Source organism: Glossina fuscipes, unplaced genomic scaffold (genome assembly GCF_014805625.2).
Source record: "Glossina fuscipes isolate IAEA_lab_2018 unplaced genomic scaffold, Yale_Gfus_2 117201, whole genome shotgun sequence".
Classification (NCBI taxonomy): domain Eukaryota; kingdom Metazoa; phylum Arthropoda; class Insecta; order Diptera; family Glossinidae; genus Glossina; species Glossina fuscipes.
The window spans coordinates 1,480-27,675 of NW_024006136.1; the positions used below are offsets into that span (position 1 = coordinate 1,480).

The following is a 26,196-nucleotide window of genomic DNA, read 5'->3' on the forward strand; positions in this document are numbered from 1 at the left end:
TGCTTATTTCTTCATCCTCGCCCAAATTTTATTTAAGCGCTGCCAATATGCTTTATAAGCTTTAACATGTGATCTCACTCAAAAACTAATAAATAAATAAATTTTTAAAAAATACTTCACCCCTAAAATGTCTCGAACGTTCGATAAAAAGAACTGTCTTAAGACACACAGACTATTTATCGAATTTTACTGAGTGTTCGATTTGAATAAATTATTGTGGCCAGTTCTCTAACTGCAATGGAAATGCATTTTTATGCATTGTCAATTCTCACGTATCGAAAACTGCCAACATTTACTTTAAAGTGGTCACATAAATTCTTAAATTAAATCGCGCCATTTTTCATCAGATTAATTAGCATCGAGGACATCCTGTTATGTTCTTTGTCATGCAAATGTTAATTGTGTTTGTAACTCGGTTTAACATATTATTTTAACTACATATTTACAATCTGATATAAAAATTTTGAATCAACTGCCGCGCAAGTTTTATTGGCGAATTAGAGATTTTGTTTTGGTCGTAGAAAATTGCATTTGTTATTCGCATCATGGAAAACATAAATATAAAATGCGAAAACACCTTCGATTGGGATGATATAAACGTTGGCAATCATTACTTAGATCATTCCGAGAATTTTTTTGGTATGTGTACGGATTGTGCAAAGATAAAAAAAAAACTTTATTAAATACGTATACAACAGGTTCAAAACATAAATTGCGGAGCAAGCAAGATGGACTTAAGTTACATAATGAAGAGTCTGGTAAGTTGTAGGCTAGAGCCTCTGAACTTATTTAGTTAGCTTTAAATACCTTTCGAACTCATAGAAAAGGTAAAGCTAAACGATTCATCTCACAAGGAACAAGATGCAAAAATATCAACCAGCGGGAACGAAGAAAATCTCGAAGTCAAGAAGGAATCCGCTGTGAATCTAGTTCAAATGTGGACGGATAAAAAAAAGATGGTAACTGCGTCGAAAGGTGCGATACCTAAAAATACACCGCGAACGCCAAAAGCGTACAAAGTGATTGATTATTACAAAAAGAAAAAGGAAGAGGCCGAACGATTGCGAGCTGAGGAAGAGCGAAGTAAACGCGTTTTTCATCCCAAGCCAATGCCAAATTTTAATTATTATCACGAGAAATTAGAAAAGCAAATGGTTGTTCACACTATAACCGTCCCTATTACCCCGGAAGTTCTTAAACATTCACGTTCAATTAAACAAAGGAGTGAAAAGAAGGTATTTATGATCGCGTATTTTTTAAAAATTAGTTTCGAAGAGGAGATGAATATATTTCAGCCAGCAGAATTAAAACAGAAAGAACAGGTCCCAAAATTTGAATCACGTCCACCCTCCGTGTTAAAAGTAAAGCCTTTTTTTCCCGAAAGAAAACATACGACGAATGAGCAGCGTCCGTTTAATCTTCCTATGGAACGGCGCTTACAGGAGCGTAAACAATATAATGAAGCTTTAAAACAAAATTTTAAAGAAAAACAAATCCAGGTAAAACGTTCATATACAAGCTCTGTATTAAGAATCACATGGACAAAAAGCAATCCATTTCTCTGTTGTTACTCTTTGTCTTCCTCTTTAACATTTTTGATAATACATTTTATTACAACTTTGAGAAAATTTGTAATGTTGGCATCTCTGGGTTAATAAGAGTATAGAAAGAGAATAGGCACAGCAATTTTTGTGATTATTTTAACGACGTCAATTTGTTGCAAACAGTTGATAGAAAAAATTTATAAATAATTTTTATATGTATAGATATATATATATATATATATACACAATTTTTTTATTTTATCGTGTGGTTGTATTATAAAAGTCTAGAAAGTCACATAAGCACATATGCTATACATATATATATATATATATATATATATATATGTATACACACATATAAAATTTGAACGTATAGTTGAAAAATAAGCAACTTTTTGCTTAACTTAAAGAAAGTGTTGCAAAAAAATGAAACAAAGGCAAAATAAAGAAAAATCCAATAAGTAAAACAAAAGAAATAAACCAGACGTCTGCAGTGCAGTCATTTCCGTTCCGCAGTAGTGAACACATATACGTGAGATTGAGTGTTGAACGTAATTAACGAACAGCAATAAAAATAAAAAAAAGTAACCTGCCTAACGCCTACTTTCCTCTTTCGCTTTGAATTTATTCATAAAGCAAACACCTGGTTAACTGCGCTGGGTACGTTTGATTGGTGTCGTAAAGAAAAGTGTGAAAGAATTTTATGAAAAATGGTTGATCGTTTGGTGAATTCGGAGGCGAATACCAGGCGTATAGCTTTGGTGGAGAGTTGTTTTGGCAGCTCAGGTGTACCACTAGCGATATCCGGTCGTGTTTTGGTTGGTGAGGGTGTTTTAACAAAAATGTGCCGTAAACGTCCGAAATCGAGACAATTTTTTTTATTTAATGACATCTTGGTTTACGGCAATATTGTTATTGGTAAAAAGAAATACAATAAACAACACATAATGCCTTTGGAAGAGGTGTCATTGGATGATATTGAGGATTGCAGCCAATATCGTAATGGTTGGCTTATACGAACAACCACTAAATCATTTGTGGTATATGCGGCAACTGCTACCGAAAAACAAGAATGGATGGCCCATATCAACAAGTGCGTAGAGGATTTATTGCGTAAATCGGGTAAAAAACCGGTTGAAAATCATGCTGCCGTTTGGGTACCCGATGCCGAGGCTACCGTATGCATGCATTGCAAAAAAACCCAATTTACAATGATAGTGCGTCGTCATCATTGCCGTAATTGTGGGGCGGTAGTGTGCGGACCATGTTCGGCTAAAAAATTTCTTTTACCACAACAAAGCTCGAAGCCAGTGCGTGTTTGTAGCACCTGCTATGAACGTCTTAGCAAAGCTCTTAAAGTGGACACGTCCAAAACATCACCCAATCATGAGAACTCCAACGTTAATGCTCTTAAGCTTAGCAACGACAGTTCAGGGGATGATGATTCTGATGATGAGGGTACAAGTGCCGGAACCGAACAACAACACGATCAACCGAAATTTTACGGTGACACCACCAACTTAAACGTTGAAGAATCTTTTAATGCCTCGACAACACACAACTCTAGTCACTTACCTACCAACTGATGATTAAAACGTTATAATGGAATGGGAATGAGGAAAGAGAGACTGCAGCAGCCAGTAGCGTACGGAGATGATTGTTATATATATTCAATAATAATAGTAATAATATCACGAAAATTCCCTTATCAGCAACGAATAACAACAACACAAACAACAGGCAATAATAAAAAAAACAAGGACATTTCATGTAACATACATTTTTATTTAACGGTAAGCTTTACGAAAGAAAAAAAATGCAAAAATTGCAAAAAATTAAATGAAGCTAAGTTGAGGAAGCGGCAAAGTGAAGAAAAGCTTGAGGAATTCTTAGGCCCTACCTATAAAGACAGCGGGCAAATGCGCTTTGTATTCTCTAAATTCAAAGAAATGAAACAATATATGCCTATCGTTTATTCATATGCCTTCATAACGTGTTCGGTCATTTATTACTCATTTAAACTTTTACTACTTATCGGCAGGTTTACATCATCCAGAAATTTGCAATTACTCTTAAAATTTTTAAAACATTTGTAATTATTGAGCACTTGTGTATGAAGAGATTTTACAATTTATACGTAATTACATGCCATACACGTATTCATCATATGCATTTCATGAGGGTCATGATCACGATTAAGATAACGATCATCTTCTATTTTTATTATTTTTTTTTTGTACGGTTAATATTGTCATTTTTCATTATGTATTTTCTCCAATTTTATTATGATTTATTGTTGAGCTCATTAAGATTTTTGCATGTATTTGTGCTTTGATTGCAATTACTTATCATATTATGTTGTTGCGCTTTTATTTATTTGTTTTTTTTTTTTTTTTTTTATCCATTTTTTGCTTTTTATCATATTTGATTAAATTTGCTTGCACTTGGTTTAATGGGAACATAACGCCAGCCAGCCAGTAAATAAAATTACTTTAGAATTCTCTTTTGTTCTATTCGCAATAACAAAGTAAGTTACTATTTGGAAAGGTTTCTAATTGTGTATTTAAACGGTCGCAAAGAGAAATGCTTGTTAGTTGCAGGCGTGAACGGTTATGTTCGCCTATCCGTCCATTTATTACAATTAAACTTGCAAGTGCAAAATTTTGCGTAAAAGAAAAGAAAATGTAATTGGTCTCTTGTCGTCGATCTGATCGATGCATCAGTCTTCCCACAACAAAAACCTTAAACATGAACGGAAATCCTTTGTGTTTTTTTTTTTTTTCAGCGAATAAGTTAGGTTAAGTATAAAAGTCTTCGATGATCTTATCTATAAAATATGCTTTAGGTACGTTATGATGGCAACATACATACGGCACTAACTAACTTGGAAGCAAAGTTAGTTATGTAAATAAATACTTTACCTTTCATAATCTATTAAAGGATTTGCAATAGAAGTACGATTATTATTAGTATTAAATTGCATTCGACTATAATCTACTTTCACTACGCTCATGTTAAAGCATTATTATAAGGTTTCAGCTTTTAGTGCGCTTCACTTTTTATTAACAAATGTTCAGCACAATTTTTGGGAAATTTTCAATGGGTACAGTTACGTTTCGTTCTTAATCTGAAAGACAGTGTTATTGAATGTTGATGAGCAATAAAATGCGGACACGATATAATAACGGGATCGTCAAAAACTATGATTATGAAGAATGAACCAGTAATTTCGACAGTAAAACCGAATATCCGTGACAGTCTCATTGAAAGAGATCAGTTGGGTGTAGTGTATTTTAAATTACTCTAATACAACGGCATCATCATCACAATATCTAATGATATTAAACCAAGAATTGGAAATGAAAAGATTTAGCCGCGATAAGGCAGAGGCATTATAAATTAAATTTGCACATGACGTCAGGGATGTACCAAATGCCCAAACGAACTTGAGATAGATAAACATTTTATTATTATATGTCCATGTACTCTTGTGCCTGAACTATAGGGCGATGATAGTGGTGAAATACACTGACATAATTTAGATCATTCCTTATATAACGCTCTACTTCAAAACAGTGATTAAATAGAAGAGCGCTATACCGAGCTTGCATCACATAGATCTATTTCTCGAAACGATTTCCCTATAAAGGTTTCCATAAGAAATAAGCTTTAGTTATTGTATCCTAAGATTTAAGTCGATAAAAAGTAGTAGATAGTCTGGGAATTTCTTGCGATTAGGTTAAAACAACAATTTTTTTCAGCTATCTAGATAGATAATTAGGGTTAGAGGTATGTATGGTTATGTTTATTTCGTAAACAAGGTTAGGGTTAGGGTTACGGTTTCCATCGACACATAACGATTGGTAAGATTGTAGAAGAACTTAATTCATCGAGAACATTCAAAGTTCATTTCTTACTTTATTACGGAAGAAATTTTCTGAACTACCTAATAGTTTAAACCGAGTCGCTTACGGATTGTAATTTTATAAATTTTTTTTTTTTTTGAATGTCGCAAGTCTTTCCGTTAGCTCGACTATATTCGGGTATCAAAAATTTCTTGCAAAGTTATATTAAAAGCTTTTAAATATACCATCTTATCGCTGAAGCATGTGAGAGAAATGCTAACTTTATCGTACTATTTCTGACGCCTGAAAATATATTGACAGCATCACCGCCGCCTGGTTCGTTAGCAATTTCTGTGATCTTTTCGAAGAACATGACTCATATTTACTTGAATTTTGATTTTTTATTCATTCGATTTGTTAATGAATAACACAAAAGCAAGCAAATGCGATGGGGGTACGAAACGAAAAATTCGCTGTTTGTAGGTCGTATATAATTATTTCCTTGTTTTTAGTTTTTCTTCTTGCTACTTATGATAACACTTTCCACAATTCGTTCTAGTCATGGAAACTGTAAACACATTGAATATTATATGAAATATGGATATTGACCTTTAAACCTTCTTTTTTTTTTTTTTTTTAACATATATGTGGACCGACCTTCTTTATTATAAGCCTACATGCAAATAAGCAACCAATTAGTCAATATAATAAGTAAGAAAATTATGTTAAATGAAAAAGACAAATACCGGCCGACACCTTATAATATTGGATGAAAGATTTTTGCCGCTTTCGTTTAAGATCATTTATTGAATCGACGACAAAAGGCTTATTGTTATTACGGTTTTGCTGTTTATGACTAATAAGCAAAAGAAGAAAAAAAAAAGAAAACCAAAAACTTTTGCTTTCCGATTTACCTTGTACTGTAGATGTGTACTACCTTGACCGATCTGAACCATTTTTAACATCTCATGTTTCCCGTACATTCTCACACGGACGGACAAACCTACTTAGGCAAATTCGGAACTTAAATCATTTGTGTATAGGAATCTCTAAAATTTTCTTCTGCGTATTGCCAAAGGTTTCGACAAAACGAATATATCTTCAATTTTCAATGCTCGGCACAAAAAGCGATGTGTTTTCTAAACACAATGGAATCTCAGTTTAACAGACAGTTGTTGACCATAACATTTAACGTCTAATAAATATTGCTGGCATAACATACAAAACTTTCAATTTAGTCGCAACAATAATAATAATATTCTCTTATATTTAGAGAAAATGGCGCAAAATACTATTCATATGCATGAATGTGGAAAAGAAAAAAGAAATTAATGTAACTAACAGCTTGAAAATCATGCATAGCCATATGAGTTATGCATATATACATATAAATATATATATATATATATATATATAGGAGGTATAAATTTCAAGTGAAATTATGGATAAAGTAGCGGCAAATGCGAACAATAACAAGTGTATGAATGGATACGTGAACGTACTGTAACATGTTATACTTTGACAGTAAAATCGCAATCCAAGACATGTATTAAAGACACGCCATCACTATCATTATAATAGTAAACTATAATCGTGCATTTTTAGACTCACAACTGACTTATGATGGTATACAAGACTTGTCCCTCCTTCCGTAACGTAGGCGTACATCTTTCTTTTTCTCTATTACGTAAAACGCTTGCAAAGAATATGAACATTTTCTTTTTTTTGTTTTTATTATATATTACCAGAAACCCAGTTATGTTCTCCAAACATGTAGAAACGATGATTGTCACTAAGGGTTGCAAGTAGAGGATATCAAAAGAAGGAATAGTGTTCCTGTACATTTAGTTCGAAATTGGGAACATCTGGACAACAATCGTAGTAAAGGCTGCCAGAGATAGATTTTTTTAAAGGCAGGTAATATGTCATGCGATTCTATTTACAGGTTTAGGATGATAAAATTGGCTAATCCTAATAATCCGCTTAAATACCACAAGCCATTCTTGTTCGATTCGTTGGTCAAAAGCGTCGACAATCTTTGACACGTTCTTATTAACCCGAAGCATTCGAGCACTTGGCTCTCTAGGGTACCCTCAGGTAAGACTTAGACGCTGGCACTTCAATCTTTAGTGGAGATTATTCTGACGGTCGGCTTATTGACATTAGACATTGAAGTTTGTTATAGAATAACTTTTGAAAATAGCCACAATTCATTCCCTAATATATATGCCATTACACGCCTGTAAAATGCGAAGGATTTAATTTGTCATCGTCAGCATTTACGAGGTGTATGGAGTCTATATACCACTGCAATCGATTATAATTTATGCGCAAAACTAAAATTTTAGTAAAAAGAATTACATCGGCTATCAGTGGCAAAATGAACGTGCTGGGCCATGCCCGTAATAGTCAGTTAAGTGTGACAATGTAAACCTCGCTGTAAAGCTCGCTATTAACCAACTGCATGGCCAAATCAAAATATCATAATATCAAAATATTTCGGATTGTTCGTATATGGGTGTTAGATATTAACGGAAATGAAAGTCTCGATCTTACATATACATATATCTGCCTTATGTGTTATACATCGATTTTAATTTCAATATCTGCCTTGTATTAAAGTTATGATTGTGCCTTCAAAACCGTTGAGATATTGAGTCCGAAAATCAAGGAAATAAATTCGCTAGAATAAGACATATACCGCCTTAGTGTACTTGTGCATGATATATTTCAGTCGTGTCATCATTTATACCTTATTACAATAACTTACAAACAGCTTGCGGGCTACAGATGTATTGCATATCATATAACACAATAGTTACACTGAGACAAAGAGCTTTACATTTAGATACTCTGCTAAGTGTAATTTGTATCAGAGAAGCGGAAAATCGAGTAAGAATGTGGAGCCTTTTTACACCATGTACCACTTGTGATACAATGGGATCTTACCTTTATGCGGATGTACACAACACCCAGAAGTGCTTCGGATAGACTCTTTAGACTTTTATTATGCTAATCGTGTCAGAACGATCACTTTCATAATCGATGTAAGATTGTGTATTTGTCTGGCTGTCTGTCTGTCTGATCTATTCTTTTGTGTTCAACGTAAATTAAGTTTGCAGGGATGTATCCAACATCCAGAAAAGCTTGAAGTAAACTCAACTTGTATAATATCAAGCGATTCGGAAACTATTTCTGAATAGAGCTAAGTTTGTCTGTCCGTCTTGTTTATATGTCTTTGACCTACAAGCCGCAATTTTTGAGATAACTTAATGAAATTTTGTATAAAGGCATGTTTTGGCGTAAACACGAACGCTATCGAAAATGGTTCGGATCGGACGACTTTTTTGACCACAACATTCCATACATTGCCTTATTTTGAAAAGTCGTTGTATAACTAACTAACTGTAATTAGGGGAAGTGATGCGGAGTAACTAATGGTGGGACCTGCCCCATCAACCGTTTAAGAATTTATTACTGGCCAATTAAGACGAATTTTGTGGTCAATTTGTAGGAGGCTTTGTCAAATATTTCTTTGCGAATTATTCAAAACAATAGATCTTTCTAGTAGACTAGACTTTTCTTGGTCTCTTAGATCTTTGCTTGCACGCAAATCAAGCCCACATTTTTAGCTTTTACTAGAAATTTGTGCATCTCTCTCAAGTTTCAACTTAATGTCATAAATTTAGCAACACGTAAAAGTTCAAGCAGGCCGATATACCTGCGCCAATTCGGAATCACGTGTTGTTCAAAATAAATAAGAAATCTATTGTAATATATTCCCATCACGACAAGTAACTGATGGGCATAAAAATATTCGATCAGACTCGAATAAAATTTCTTCCTTGTTTTATATATAACAATTGTATATATCTCTTATTATTATTAAAAGTAGTTTGAGAGAAGAAAAAAAGGAAAAAGTCTACCAAAAATGAATCATTCATCATCATCATATAGGTTTGATAAAGATGAACGATTTATTTATTTATTTATTTGTAAGAGAAGAGAAAAATAAAAACACAATCTAAAGTGCAATTTAGATTAATGCGAACGTGACGTTCGTGCATAAAACGCAACAAATAAATCCGGAGAATAATTTCTGATTAATGCTTATTGAAATTCCATCCATTGCATGATTAATGCAATTCAATTTAACTGTTTGAAAGGAGAGCGAGACCAAGAGAGAGAGTGAGAGAGAGAGAGAGAGAGAGACCGAGCGAGCAACTGAGGAAGAGCGTAGCTGCGTGCACAATTACATGAAGAAATATCGAAACAATGCAACGCTTTTTTTATCTGCATATCCATTAACAGCATTAAAAACACTATCAACTGACTATCGAAGATTTCTTAGGAGTTACGTTTAAAAACCCATGTATGTCTGTACGAACGAACTGTATTTAACAATTACTCACGTGAGTTGCATTGTTCATGCTGACCTATTGTATAAAACGGCTTATATTATATTATTATATATAATTATTTAAAGCCTCGTATGCGTCGCGATAACATGGGATTACTAATTACTTCCTACAAGGGTATATTAAATTTGCCATTAAAATATATACAACACCCGCAAATACTTTAAATAAATCAACCCTTCCTTGCACTAAACGATTCGGAATCATTTTTTGTTCTGATCTAAGTTTGTCTATCCGTCTTTCCGTCTGTGCCTTGTTTTCTTGTGTTCAACTTGAAGCTAGCAATTTCTGAGATAATTTTAATGAAATTGGGTAAATCGATATGTTTTAGCCCAAGTACGAAACGTATTAATTTTCCGACCACTTTTCACTTAACAACTTATTTTAAAAATTTAAGAAAAAATTAGAAAAATTTAAAAGAATAATTGTATTAAGCGTAGTGGTGTAGGATATTTAATAATCGACCGTGTACCATGATAGTGCTTTTACTTGTCTTGTAATTGCTTTTCTAACAGACAGAAATATTCGTCAAATCAACAAAAAAAAAAAAAAAAAAAAAAAAAATCGCTTTCACTTTTCCTATAGAATTGGGAATTCATTGTTTTATGAATGTTTTCTTCACCCAATCATAAATTACTTTTCCCAAATATTTGCACTTCTTACAGTCTTTTCGCTAATACGTCAAAAATCATTTCACATTTGTTCTTTTAAAAATGTTACTTAGTGAAATTGTATATCCATCGCCAATTAATATGGACGCACATACAATCCTATATGCAGAAGTAAGATTGCAGAAACTTGAAAAATGTTCCTATACTCTCCCGGTTAAGGTCAAAACATTGCTTTCTAGCAATTTCCGATTTTTACAAGATCTTGAAGAGCTTTCAAGAAAATCTCCCTACTACTGCTGGTGTAATGCGCTTCGTATGATAGAAAATATTCACCGCGGATTGAAGCTGCATTAGTTCTTGGTGGAACTTGGCCATTATTTGTTTTTTGAAAAATTCTATTTCCGCTTTGACGATTGTGTTCGAAAAGTTTTTATCCGATCTGACAGTTATCGCTTTGTCAACCTTAAGGTAATAAGCTAATAAACTTAAGCTAATCGCATTATAAAAAAGTGAAATTTTTAATTCGAATTTCTGCATCCGATGCATATTGGGGTTCATAGGTATATATAGCGGGGAAACTAATGTAGATCTTCGAGATCTAATTTGGCATTTCGAAAAATGTTTACTAGCAATGTTTCCTTCAGCGCCGCGGACCCAGATACTCTTCTTATTACATGGGCCTTCTCGACGTTCATTTTCCATTCCAAATTTCGAATCTAATGAATCTACTTTGATTATTGTCACACATTTTAAACGAGTTCTCGTCCATCCATCATTCATTCTAAAGTTAAAGTTCAGTTAATTGATGATAAAAAATCTGTTTCAAGTAGAGAGTAGTAAAGAAACTTGCCGCCCGCCCACCCACATATTTATCACTTTACACAATCTTTGCTTTTGGGATTTTCGAAACAAAACAATTCCGAATCAATTAATTGAATTTTCAAAAACAGCTTTTAAACTAAAACTCATACTCACTACAATTCAAGGGCACAGAATTCTTTTGTAATAAATTTAATTACATCATTACCATGCCATTCTTAATAGTTTCTATATTAGAAAAATCAGAAAATGAAAAAAAAAATATAAACAAAAACAATGCATGTTTACTTTAAACTTCTGTTTTTTGTACGAATGGCTTGACAAAGTGAACTTGAAACTTTACGTTTAGTCATGCGAAAAACCAGATAAAAGATGAAATTCCAAAATCTGCAATTTATTTTTTTTTTTTTTTTGTTTATTAGTTTTATTTATTTATTTTTTTTACTTCATTGACTTGTAGATATTTTGCCTTTCATTCAGTAAATGAGTTTTTCAATATAATCAATATAAGGCTTTAAGTTCATTTAGCTACAGTTGCTGTTTTTACTTACTATTGTTGTTGGACGTCTTGACTTCGTGAAAGATCAGATATATCTTTTAGATTTTCAACCTCAATGGATTGAAAACGGCGAAAACTAAGAACAAAAAATGCAGTCAGAACAATTCAGTGACAGACTTCGATCCGAAATATAACGTAAAAAGATCCGTTTAATAATAAGATGGCGTCTTTTAAAAAGAGGCAACATTTGAAATCGGGCAGGGGCAACCTCCGGCCCGTTACATAGAAATTTCAAATAATTCAATTGGCTCGCACATAGCAATACTGATGAATGAATTCAATGGTTTCAAAATTGCGGCAAGAATCACCATATTTAATAATTTACACATCATCCTTAGGCATCCAGATGATATATGAAATGTATGAGTTTTTGTAATCAGATATCGATTTGAAAGTATACCGGGGCTATCTTCTACGATTAAAAATGGTAGCGTCTGCTTTATTGACGCCCATTCGAAATACTATTAAATCATTAACTCATTCACTTATTCACTCGTTTATGATTTCCTCTCCTAATTCCTGTTATATATTTACTCATATATATATATATATACGTCTATGGCCTACGTGTTCATGATCTTAACTATATGTATTTGATTTCATTTTTTGTTTTTTTCTTTCTCTATTGCAGGAAGAGCAGCAAAGAAAAAAGCGGGAGGAGGCGTACGAAAAAGAACTACGAAAAGCTGCCACCTTTAAAGCCCGACCAAATCCATTTAAAAAATAAGTTCGCTTTTAGTACTAATTAAGAAAAAAATAAAAATAATTATATAAATAAATAAGAACAAGGGAAGTATTGTATAAGAGATTCTGCCACGTACTCTCAACTCTCATCTAAATCATATTATAATCCGTTTTAGTCTTACTTTCTTCAATTGTCTGTTTTGTTTGCTTCGTTTAATTTGTAATTAATTTTCGTCTTATTTCAATTTCTATGCATCTCGATTAAAAAAGTTATGAAAATAAAAAAAAGTAAAGTGAAGAAATTATTCACAAAACATCACAACATTAAGTACATGAAGTAATGGCTCCTGAAGAAATTCTCTTCTCATCGACAATCGAAACACACTGACATGTCCACAATGACAATGATGACAACATGTTGTCATCTTGCATTTAAATGTTATAATAGAATAACATTTTTATTACATCGGTTTTTATCTATCTAAAACTATATATAGTCTATAATAAATTGTCAAGCAAATCCCTTTGTGTGTGTGCCTCCCCTCCCGGTAGTGATTCGCAGCAAAACAATTGCAACTTATCCCCGATTCTATGCTATTCTATATTATCTTTAACTTTCAGGCAATATTTCGTGTGTAACCTTCACTCGTTCGTTACGCACTTACGATCTATGCTGGTATGCTGCGGGTAAAAGAGAAGATCATTAAGAAAAAAAACAACAAAAAAAAAGACAGAATTTTGATAAAAAAAAAAAAAAAAAGTGAATATAGTTCCTTTTTCTCTCCTGTTCAACCTGAGTTCACGTCTAATCCATGTATTTAGGTAACCTGTAATGTTATATGGAAATCATAAAAGCTGTTGTGCTTGTATTGTATTTGAAATATATTTAATAAATATTTATTGAAAATGTATTTTTTTTTTTTTTTTTTTTTTTTTTTTGCTAAAATATCTCCTCGTCCTCTCTCATTGCCGATTGTGTAGAGACAAATACAGGAAATGTTCTGTCTCTTAATCGCTTTCGCAGAGGTATTACGAAGAGAACAGGGCATGCTTTAATCACATTTTCATCACAAACTTAACGAAAATTGAATTTAATTATTATTATTTCGCTAGAATTATGTTTAATTTTTTTTAATTAAAAATTTCAATTTAATTATCAAATTTCATGTTCCCATATAACTTGAATTCTTGCTTTAAATTTCCCTTGTTATCCCGCCCAAATACGTTTCCGTCCTATACATTTCCTTAGCATATTCGAGAATAGGAAAATGAGTTTAACTCCTTTTAAACCCCTTCTAAACCGTTCCTTTTGCACGTATGTTCCTTCTTTCTAAATTTCGATTACATTCTTCCAGGTCAATAGTGTCTTCTTTGGTTAACCAAAGCACACAGAACATTGCTTATTACATAAGCTATTAACATGCGAGCAACAACAAATGCTAAATTGTTCTTGACTGTACCATCGTCACGATCGCTTACTAAACCCAAAACACTTTGAATTTCAGTTAACTAATTTTTCGAAAAAAAATTCCTTTTGCGTTAGGGCAAATATATAAGAAAGCCTTGGAAGAATGTTGAATAACGTGTCTTTTTCGAGTCGAGCGGACCCATTTCCATACTAAATTTAATAAATATTCATTGTAACTCTTAACGAACGAACGCCGCCTTGCAGGTCTGAGAAAACGTAACACATTAGTGTTAGCATGGAAAGCGATATTAATTATGCATCTTATCTCGCTCTAGTAATAAAGCTCTTGATTTTTTAAAAATCTGTCGATCGATCTACTGGTCATTATGGTAGAAAATGCGCTCGTTCGTCATTCGTTCAACTTCGAATTTACATCTGATGAAGACAGTAGCAAATCATTGTGTCATAAAACGAGAACAAGAAACTTTCAATTCGATCTGTAAAATTATATGAATAATATAGCGAAACGCGAAAATAGAGAAAGAAGCAGAAGTTATTCGACTCAAGTCCGGATTGAGGGATCTACGCTGGGTATTATTATTTAAGAATTTATCCTAGGGGGAATAAAAATGGTTTTTATGCTCTACATCACTACGAAGAGTATATTAAATATTGCGCGAATGTGCCACAAGGCTTCCAGATAGACCGATCCATCTTTTTTTTTTTACCGACCGATTCCAAGTCACTTTCTGAATTTAAGTTCGTCTTTTCGTAAATTTGGTACACCGACATGTTTTGATCCAAAAGCGAAGGCTATTAGAAATAGATTGGATGGGACCACTTAGCATGCAACGCTTTATTTTGAAAAGTCAAAGTACAAATAATTGTAGGATGCTCAGACGTCGCGGCGCCCTATAGACTTTCCATCTGTAATTAATTAACTTATAGTTCGAATCGTGGTTTATTGATTTCTAAAATGTACATCCATCTCATTATTTCAAAATATCGTTTTTTTTTTTTTTCCAATTAATCGTACAACTAAAGAGAGTTTCGTAAATTTATTATTATATTAAATTAATAAATAAATCAATTTTGGACTATATATATGTATATAAAAACATGAACGCATATTTACATACATTCGTAAATCTTTGTCCTTTGTGCTCATAATAAATTTTTTTAAAAATGAACTTAAAAAAAAAATAAAAACTCATTACCAACAAAATCTGTAAGAAAATTAATTTTATTAAATAAACTGAATATAAATATATATGGTTTATATACACATACATAACATTGTATACATATATATATATATAGCACACAATGCTTAACGACACTTGTGCGCATTTTCTCGTCTTGATATTATAATTAATTATTTTATTATGATAAAAGTAAGAACAAAATGAATTGTATACAAAAAAAAAAAATGCCTTAAATTTTTTGTTTTGTGTCTTTTTTTTCTGCTTAACAGAATCACATTTATATACATATGTCCGCACATATATTATAATCTAAAAAGTAAGTCTTTTTGTATAATGGGAGCAATAAATTTGCCTACAGATGTTAACAGAATTTATATATAAATATATATATATATATATATATATATTATTAGTGTAAAAATAATATATCATTAAAGAGAGGAATTTTACCATTTAAAATTCATTGACGCGAAACGAATATATTTTCAATAAATTATTTTTATACATTAATAAAAACTGGTTTTATTTAATAAATATAAAAAAAAAAAAAAAGAAAGAGTTTTATACTTAAGCAAAAGCATATAAAAACACGGCTTGCAATGAATTTTTTCCATTATTTCAAAAAACTTTAAATAAATTATGATAAGACTTTGGCTGGTTTTCGGTCCATTGTGATATCAATTCATTTGTTCGTAGTCACCTTGATCCGAAGCTGTTATATGATCTAACGAATTTCCTGATGTTTATCACATCCGATGCCTATGCATTTTTACCTCAAAGACGAGTTAATTCGAATAGTGGCAGCTCCTGCAAGCTCCTTATCGTATGTTAATTAAATCTTATATGTGATTTAGATTGAAAACGTTTGAATTATTTTTTTTTTTTTTTTCATTTTAATTTGATAAGACTCTACAGATATAGGTGGCTGCAAAGATCAGGCCAAGTTTTTGCTGCGAGGACATCTGGGGTTTTTGTGCGAACTTATGTAACACGCAAAACCGGCAATTTATTCAACAAATCGATTTCGAAAATGCAGTTTATTCATCCGATGGACGTACAGGTATTTTTATACTGAATCTATGCGAGATACCTTGATGCAATTTAATACAGTGAGCCGAAGACGAGCCTATTCAAAATGAAATCGTTCGAACTACGTAGCGATAATTTTCCCGATAACGGTGTTTTTCAAAAGTAAATGTTAGATCCAACAAAAAGTCAGTTACATGCAATCTCCAAGAGAACTTGAGAGGAATCCGCGTTTCATTACACGAATCGATTTAGAATCATTTTGAGCATGTTTAGAATTATTTTAATGAGACTTGATACACTAACATGTTTTGACCGATGAACCAATTTTCCGAACACATACCGCATAATTAATATTCTTTAAAGAAAATCCTGCGATAAGTAGAAAATTTGTTAAATGAATGCCAATAATTTGGATGGAATGCAATCTTTTTTTTTTAATCGCCTGCCTAAGTCTAACTACTAGTATTCTATGGTGAGACAACAGGGCAACCCGAGTGGCGATGATAGGTCCTGAAACTTTCTGCATCGTACCAAGAAGCCGCACCAGCAATGTGCAGGACAACTGCAGGCAAAAAGATCCATAAATTCTTCAGCTAGGGCACATAAACTGCTGGAATTAAGAAACGACCTATTTTTAGTCGCCAACTTTTACGCAGGTCATATTTCCTTTAGGTACCATCTGAAAAACATGGGTATATTCGATTCTGCCAAGAGACGAGGGAAACATCCCATCATATTGTGCTCCGATCCAAAAAAGTGGCCGGTATTTATAAGAATCCTAAAACTGAAAGGTTAGACGCATGGGCGTGTGCAATAGATTGTCTAGGTCGCGGTACATTTGGACCACGTAATTAAGAATAATAATCCCATGGTGAATATAAATCCGCACAACGATTGGTCATTTCATATATAAGTTTATTGGTCCAAACTAGGCGCATATCGCTTTTACTTTCCCGAGTTCAGTTCCTGCAAGAGTGCTCAAGAAATGTAAGCAAGAAAATATTGCACCAGGATCAAATTTTTGGTAGCAGTTGACAGTTTCGAGTTGGTATATATGAGTATTACACGGGAGAACAACGCGTTTTCTTGCTGAACAATATATCAAAAATAGTGAAAGTTTGGCGATCACATCTCGGAAACTACGTACAATATATGGTAGTCTTGATGGCTTTGTTAATCGCGAAAACTTCCGCATTTGAAATTTAAGAGAATCCATATGTGATTGCTGAAAAATAAATGCATTCACAACATGTCACTATTTGGCGAGTATATTGGGTTGGTGGTTCCATGGCAGTTATTCTTGCTCAAATTTGATGATAAAGATGTGACCGACATCCAGTTTCAATCAGACTGTGCCAAGTGCCATACATCGCGTGGCATAATTTAATTACTGCATGAGACATTCCTTGGCTGTGTACTCCTTCGTTGCGATGATCGGAATTTCGATAAAAGAGTCCTTATGTACCAGCAAACCCGTATGTGTTGTTCCACACATAATCCTATCCTATACACATTATAATTCAATAAAAAAATAAAATTAAAAAATAGTAGCTCCGTCTCCTATTTAATTCGAATCTTGTCTAAGCTTTGGGCCCCAATATGGAATCAAGTCGTAAAAGATCTTTTAATTTCCTCCTTTTTATTGTTATTATTACATTTACAAGGTTTAAATGTACACATCATGGATTTCACAAAATATTTTCAATCGGAGTAGAATTCCGGACCGTCGTAACGCTGCTTTGCCCTCTATTCGAACTCTCAAGTTAAAAAAGAAAATTATACGGAACGAATCCGCACCGTTATCCTACAAAAAATACTGAAAAAAGGAAAATATATAAATTTGCATACTCGGTAATATTGGATCGACGAAGACGATTTTCGATATTTTTGTAAAATAATTCGGTGAAAACTTATAACGTGTATCTGTTGTAGTTTATGAGCAACGAGGAAAAGATACGGAAAACAAAGGTTTTCACAGCTTTTCTCGCATAGGCATGGGGGCAGTGTACAAGTGTTTTTCGACCTACTTGAGCCATTGTCCAACTCTTTTAAAAATTTGTAAGAGATATCTTTTTTTTTGCTGGCGAGGGAATATTTACCACAGATGCTATACAGATGGGCATATGCACGAACAGAAATGCTTAGATCCATGCCGAACTTGAAATTAGACAAGGGCTCATACACTTTACGGGGTTTTTGAAACTTGCCTCTGTGCGTTTTAAAGGTATTGAAGAAAAAAAAATTAAATTTTAATACACTACAACATTAAGTAGGCGTGGTGAAGTTTTGTACAATTATTAGAATATACATTCAGATTCTTGCCGATTTATATGCCATGGTGTATAAGTAATGAGCATAAAAATAATTTTTTGAAAAACAGGGATGTTCTGCATTTACGTGGTACTGTAGACGTACCTTTCAAATGATTTGATCTATTTTCAATACCAATCCACGTACAAGAACTTTCAATGTCTTTGTCAAATTTTTGCGGCGGAGAGAATGTTTACAACATATATTACATGGACGGACATGCATAGATTAATTCAGAATTACATGCTGATCAAGAATATATATACTTTTTGTGGCGGCTTTCTGAAGCTTCCTGCTAGTGGACGTCGGAAACGTTTTAATAAATGCCTTCCGTCATCGCTCGATGATGAGTATCTTAGACTTGTCAAGCTAGAGACGTTCATCTTAATGCTTTTTAACTTTTTAGAATTCCCAGGAAAGGCAAATAAATGAATATAAAATAATTATATATTCTCGTGCTGAAGATGAGTTGTTTGTATACTTCCAGGATATCCATTCAATTAGTATTTGAGAGTCTTACTGTACGGCAAAAAATTGTCCGATCATCCTGAAGTGATGTGGACGAAACTTTGAATATTAAAAGCACTAGTTTCACATTGTTACGATTATTCCTACTCTGAGGTTATCGACGGTCCTAATATTCATTTAACGATGACATTGGTTCATATGCTAATCAGTTACAATCCTCAAACAAAATTTTTGGTAGATTTGATATTAGGTTGATTGAATTTGTCAAAATCATTTGAAATCAAAGTATCCTCCTCCTATTTTATTAAAATGTTATGTAGGAGGAATATATAGTCGATATTTAAATATATAGAAATAAAAAATGTAAAATTTTATTTTAATTTGTCCTCAAATTATATTTGGTTTCCTTTTAATCTTATTTTAGAAACTTCCGTCATTGCCCCAAGAAGATTTGACGTTTTCATCATTCCAATCTTCAACGCCGCCGCCGGTCTCAACGGCCACCTCTTCAGCCCAGGTTGTGGGTTCTTCCACTGGATGATCCACGACCTCATCAATCTTCGCTGCCGGCATAAGTTCTTTAGCGGCGGCCTCTTCCTTTTCGGCTTCTTCAGGATCGCGATAGAAGAACAAATCGACTACAACTGGCCATTCTACGGCACGTGATATAGCACCACGTAAACGCAGCACTTCGCGGGCCAATAACCACCACATCAAACCGATAGAATGAGGGGATTTATTATTACAAGGTATGGCTATGTCAATGTAGCGTAAAGCCGAATCCGTGTTACAAAAGGCAATAACCGGTATATTGATGTAAGAGGCTTCCATAATCGGTTGATGGTCAGTCATAGGATCTGTAACCACTAACAAACGTGGTTCCCGGAATGCCGGTTGGATTTGGTTTGTAAAAGCACCTGGTGTAAAACGACCAGCAATTGGAGTTGTATCCGTGTACTTCGCAAACTTCAACACGGCACGTTGACCAATCGGGCGCGAAGAAATGACATATACCTAAATATAAAACCGGGATTAATAATTACTTTTCATAAGAAAATCTATCAAGTATAATATGAATTTCATCAGTAAAAATTTGTCTTCATAAGATTTCCGACCCGAAAGAATATATATTCATCACAAAAGATTGAGCTAAAGGAAAACAATTAAAAATTACTTACATCCGGGGCATGTTCAATGGCAACAATAGCACGGGCGGCCAGCATCAGCTTTTCCCATGTCTTGCCCAAATTGATGATATGTATGCCATCGGGACGCCGTTTATATACATACTGTTCCATTTGAAAATTTACATTTTCTGAACCCAAATGCGTGGTAGCCACAAGCATTTTAGTGATATCATCCTCCTTAAGGGATAGAATGTCTAAACCTCCCGACATTTTAACGTTATAAAAGTTACGGAACCTAAAATAATGGAAACACGCAATCACACATTTAAAATATATACATTTAACCTCAATCTTATGAGCATAATAAAAGTCTCAACTAATAAATAGTAACACGTGCCATTCCACCAAATGCAAGTTCTTCTTTGTTAACCATTTATTAATATTTTTACAGATTAATGCATTTTCATAATAATAATAATAACAACAACTATAGACACATTTGTAACATTTTATTTAGCAAAATGGCATATTTTCTCGATATATTCATCTGGTTAACATAGCTTACGTTGTCGATGCCACTGGGAGCGGTAACAAAATGGACGAGTTCCTGTTAATCAGTTAACGAAGTAAACGCTGCCATATTTGTACAAATGTAAAAGATTATTATGTATGTGGAAAACGCTGCGAAAAATTCGAGATGCCAGAGTACATTTACCAGTTTCGGGGATTAGAGAAACTACATACCCTACTATATTGCCTGTAGATTCTTAAAAATTATAAAAATTTTCCATTTACATCCCTATTTACTTAAAAAAATTATCCAAAAAGCGCTCCTGCGATTATATGCAGGCTAGCAGATTGCTAGCCAGCTAACGGCGACATGAGAATATGTGTAGATTCTCATGCAAAAGCGAGCGTATTCTCTCATATCAGTAAAATTGTATGAAAGCAAAACAGCTTACGTTTGGCATAGATTGTTTTTAGATGGTAATCAGGTAGCTGATAGTTAGCTTTCGCTAGCGTTTCGTTTTTGAATAGAATAGTTAAAACTAAATTTTTCATAAGTGTTTTTTATCCTGATTCAGTATTAGTTGTGTGGAGTCGTATTTATCAGGAACAGCAGCTGTAAACTGGGAGCAAAATAAATGCTAAGCAAAATTAGTTACTTGCAAATAGCTGAATCAAGACAAAGAATGAAAGCAAAATAATTAGCAAAGAAAAACAAAATCTAATGATCAAAAAAGTTTGAGTTAGCCGCGAAAGAAAATTGCACAAAGGGAAAATTTATTTGCTTGAAGATTTTTGCAAAATTTTTCACTAACGAGTACCGACGTACCTTCTACCAGACATATGATTTATTGGAAGTGAAAACGAGATTTTATCCAATATCTTCTTAATCTGTACTGAATCTTTTCTTCCTTCCATTCTTGACTCCTGAATTTTGAAAGTTGTTTGTGTTTAGTTATGCAATTTCTTTATCTGATTTTTTTCCATTATCAAAACGGTTCGTGCTTGATCAAAAGTACACATCTTAAATATTGCCATCTGTAGGTTGAACAGAAGATTATATGGACGAAAGAAACTTAGATTCATTGAGAAAATGATTCAAAATTGATCGGTGTAATAAAAATAATCACTATCTTAAATTTTTTTGGTTATTATATACACCCATACACAAACGGTATGTACCCAGTAAAATAAATGGTGGGTTTTAAAGATGTTTTCTTAAAGTCGCATGAAGTTTTGTTTTCCACTACATATGTACATATATTTTTTACATTTTACATATCCAGTGGTTTTAAATGCTATCTTAATCAAATGCGTGCAGGCGGTTCCATGGTGTAGCGGTTATCACGTCTGCTTTACACGCAGAAGGTCTCCGGTTCGATCCCGGATGGAACCACGGCCTTCGTTTTGTTCTCAAGCACTATTTTTTATTTTTCATTTTAAATGGCTTATAGTAACAAAGCCTTGACATTACCTACTTATCTCAATCGAACGCCTTCTTGGTAATTGCTTTTTGAATTTTTAAAATTAAAAAAAAAACGAAAGTTATATCTTCTTTCGAGTATGAAAAAATGCCGAAAAGCGATACGTGTTATAACAATATATTACGATATGCAGAAATAACTACTCTTTACAATATTGACAAAAAAAAAAGAAGAAAACTGTGTATTTGGGTTTCGAACTCACAACCTTAAAAGTGTTGAAGTCTTGTCTCTCTATACGAGCCTTGTTTTCCAATTGTGTGGCTTGATTATACATTATATTTATAAATATAAAAAGGAATTTGACATAAAAACTTTAGCGAGCTTCTATGTGTCGATGCAATTTTCGGAAATATTTTCTATCCTTTGTCAAAAATTGAAGATGCATTTATTTTATTATATCTGATTATAATTTGTTCAATTCGATGCAGTGGATCGATGATTGGATCGCTGCCAAATTAATATCGTTCTTTCGACATGATACCGTCATGTCAGTTTTTCTCAATAAATGCTTCTTTCAAGTGAAAAAATTCTCAAAATTAATGCAAGCACGTAATAATATTAATAACAATAATAACATATATACATATATAGTAGAAATTAGTAAGAATAATTATGAAAAAAAAATTTTTTTTGCAATACATACATAGATATATAGAACAAGTAAGAAAATTAAAATCGGTTGGGACCAAATCTTTTATCATCATCTTTTTATCATCCCCAAAAAGGACAAAACACGTAAAAGAACAAAATTCTCATGCCCTATATGGATTTGTCTATTTTCAAAAGAAAAGTGATTTTGTCTATTTTCAAAAGAAAAGTTTTTGTCATAGAGGCATGTGGACGTTGTATTCGTATTCTTTGAAAAGTTTAGGTCAATTCCAAATTGTTTTCGCAATTTCTAAGCCATATCTTCATTTTTGCTAATAGGAGAATGTTTATCACAAATGCTACAAAGTTACGCAAACACACAGATGGACAGACGAACATGCTTAAATCGGTTTACTATTTGACGCTGATCAAGAATATATATACTTTGTGGGGCCTCTGATTTTTGCTTCTGGGCGTTGCAAACGTTTTGACGTTTCACCCTTTGGTGATGGGTGTAAAAATGATAGTAATTCTCTAAAAAGAGCGCAAAACTGCTTACAAAAAAAAAAAAAAAAAAAAACTCAAATCAAAATAACAAAAGTAAACGGTCAAACAAAGCAGAACAGAAAACCAAAGTTGAAGATTCTATTGCTTATGCTCACGCATATAATTGCTTAAGCAGAATCACGCAGGTATTTCTGCTATAGCGCGAATACGCTCACGGACAGACCTATTCAAGACATCATATACATAATCGGCTAAGTGCACAGGTTCCGCCACGACAATTCGTCAGTATGCTTGCACTGCGGTGACACGGTAGAGAACTTCGAGCGAGGAATGTTCAATGTGCTGTCGAAGACTTAAGACATTTGGGCGACGTAGATGGGGCCCACCCGAGATATTTAGGACGATTATCGGTCACCTGAAAGCCTGGAGCAAGGTCAAGAGTTTTGCGACAATGGCGCAGCATGTAATACACCGCTTAGTGGAAGCCAATAGGCTCCATTGCAAACATCCACTGCGCAGTAATACCTAGCATTGGTCTCGCGGGAGAGAGTGGTCAAAGAAGTGTCCGTGTGAGATGTAGGTTTAGTACGTACCTGCCATGGATAGCGAATCGTGTATGCTGCTAATATGGGTCAATGGTATCTCCAGCTCGCATAGCAAAAAAAAAAAAAAAAAATGATACGCGTGCATACAGATATTTCTAGTGTACACTTACACGTATACAATGCACAAATTTTAGTCAATGTGGTCCTTTGAATTATTTTACGCTCTCTTACGCGCTCTTTGGATGTTTTTACGTAGGACATGATAGCTCTGTTGTGCAAATGTTGCTTATTCAACTTTCCTGTTACATATGTTATATCGTGTTTTTGCCAAACATGCACACATGAGAGTGAAAAAATATACAATCAAATGGTTGCTAATTAATAGCACTACTGCTGTCACTGATAAGGGCAACAATAAAAGCGCCTGAGATATGTATGATGCAAGTGCTTTTTATTTTGTGAATATATTTTAGCTGCTCTTGTCGTTTAGTTCTCTCTCTTCGATGCTGTTAACATAATGTAGCATTCATTCCCTGTACTTTAAAAGGCACATTACAAGTTCTTCAAGACGCGAACTGACTGCAATTTCTTAAACGGTTAATGTAATTGTGTTCATGTGTGTATGTGTGTGTAAGTAAAACGCAATTTATTACAATTCATTTTAATACATTTATTGTATTTTTTCGATTTTTTGTTTTTTTATCTTCAGTGTCTACCACAACAATTTATTTCTGTTACATGTTCAGTTTATTTATTTAGTTTTTAATTTATTCATTTATTTATTCATTTTTTTTTTTTTTTTTTTTTTTTTTTTGTTTATTCTTTTTCCTTTAGGTTTAATAGATTTTTCTTTAGAATTTCTCCATCAATTTAATTTAATTTCTTTTTTGCTTTTTCTCCTTTGGTTTTAGTAAAAGTGGCCTTTGTTTATGTGAAACAATTATACATTGTTACCTTCGCTTTAAATTTATTTTAAGTAGATTTAAATTTAAGGTTAATTTTAGAGTGATGTTTTTTGTTCTTTAAGATTTTTGTTTATAAGATTTATTTATTGTAATAACTTAAAAAAAAAAAAAAAAAAAAAAATATATATATTATTAGTATTAGCTTTTATTAAATTTGTTGTGGATTTGTTTTGCTTTGTTTTTTTTTTTTTTTTTTTTTTTTGTTTTGTTTTAATGATTAGAAAACATTGTTGGAGGCCCAAGTTTTAATTTGAAAAAATATCTGTGGAATTAATTGTTATTTATAAGTTTTCCTGTTCTTTTTTTTTCGTTTTTCTTCATCTTCTTCTTTTGTATATTGTGAATTCGGTTTAATGTTTGTTACTTTCATCTCTGGCTCTTAACTAAATGTTATGTTGTTTTCATTGTTGACATTTATATTTTAAATATTTTTAGTTTAAATTACTAACTACTTATCTGATGTAATGTTAACTTGTTTTGCTTTTAAATTTGTCCATAATGTCAATTAATACTAAAGTTTTCAATTACCTAAAACATAACAACAACAATGCATTTTAATTATTTAACTTAAAACGAAACCTGATTAAACCTAAATATGAACTGAGCAAAAACTAATGTAAAAATATTTGTAAAAACAAAATAAAAAATAAAAAAACTAATTAAATAATCATAATTGAATTATATATATATTTTTGGTTATTGTTATTATTTTTTTATTTTTTTTATTTTTAATTTGTTTTTTGTAAAAATCTATAATAATTCGTAAATTAGATAATTTTTATATAATTTTACAATATATTTGTTATTTGGTTTAATATGAAAAAAGCATAATTTTAAATATTATTTAACTATAATTGTACATAAATATACGAATTTATGAAAAAAAATTTCATAAATACTTGTTTACAAAAAATTATTAACAAAATTTATTTCACTTTGTGTATGTTTTCCTTCTTTACTTCTTCTTTTTTTTTTTTCTTGTTGCTTGTTTACATATACATATATTGCAAACGTAATGTACACATATTTACATTAATTAACTTAGATAAGTTGATGAGGCTTTAAAAAAAAAACAAAACAAAAATTGTAATGCTTTAAATAAAGTAAAATACTTATGACTTTTTTTTTTTTTTTTTTTTTTTTTTTTTTCCTTTTTTTTTTTTAGCTTTTTTATTTATTTATTTTTTATTTTTTTTAGAATCTTTCAAATGCCTATGTGCGTTTTTATTATTCCCAAAAATACAACCCGATTAGCTTATTTAACATCATTGTAAATGATCAATGCTTTTAGTTTTTTGTTTTCATTTGTTTTTTTCCGTTGGCTAGCATTTTCAATAGGTGGCGTGATTAAATGTCGTTGGTTTGCGGTCGGATTTTATTGTTTTTTTTTTTTTTTTTTTTTTTATCTGTTATTTCCTATGGGTTTAAACTTTTTTTTGAAAATTTATTAATTAAAATGAAGATATCTGATTGAAATTTACGTAACGTCGATTAAATTTGAAGGAAATGCGTTTCGTTTAGTGTATACTGAAGGGGAAATAAGAACAAAAAAAAAAAAAAAAAAAAAAAAAAA

The 26,196-nt window shown here is 32.4% G+C and overlaps 2 protein-coding genes and 1 non-coding gene across 4 annotated transcripts; 2 read left to right on the top strand and 1 right to left on the bottom strand.

The window, feature by feature from the left end:
* Nucleotides 1-379: 379 nt before the first annotated feature.
* LOC119644452 (pleckstrin homology domain-containing family F member 1 homolog) lies at nucleotides 380-13,240 on the top strand. Of its 2 annotated transcripts, XM_038044013.1 has the most exons (5): nucleotides 380-639; nucleotides 699-758; nucleotides 823-1,235; nucleotides 1,296-1,499; nucleotides 12,428-13,240. In XM_038044013.1, the coding sequence occupies exons 1-5, from the start codon at nucleotides 546-548 to the stop codon at nucleotides 12,521-12,523; spliced, it is 867 nt and encodes a 288-aa protein (XP_037899941.1). In that variant the 5' UTR covers nucleotides 380-545; the 3' UTR covers nucleotides 12,524-13,240. The 2 variants fall into 2 exon arrangements, with proteins under 2 accessions (XP_037899941.1, XP_037899940.1); XM_038044012.1 differs by lacking the exons at nucleotides 380-639; nucleotides 699-758; nucleotides 823-1,235; nucleotides 1,296-1,499 and adding an exon at nucleotides 1,964-3,337 and having other exon boundaries at nucleotides 12,428-12,515.
* A 6,029-nt stretch (nucleotides 13,241-19,269) lies between these two features.
* On the bottom strand, nucleotides 19,270-20,675 carry LOC119644453 (40S ribosomal protein SA). The gene is made up of 3 exons (XM_038044014.1): nucleotides 20,593-20,675; nucleotides 20,079-20,322; nucleotides 19,270-19,914 (listed from the first exon to the last, which is right to left on the bottom strand). The coding sequence occupies exons 2-3, from the start codon at nucleotides 20,295-20,297 to the stop codon at nucleotides 19,321-19,323; spliced, it is 813 nt and encodes a 270-aa protein (XP_037899942.1). The 5' UTR covers nucleotides 20,298-20,322; nucleotides 20,593-20,675; the 3' UTR covers nucleotides 19,270-19,320.
* Nucleotides 20,676-21,857: 1,182 nt separating this feature from the next.
* Nucleotides 21,858-21,930, top strand: Trnav-uac. The gene has a single exon. It is a non-coding gene; the product is annotated as a tRNA-Val (tRNA).
* Nucleotides 21,931-26,196: the final 4,266 nt, after the last annotated feature.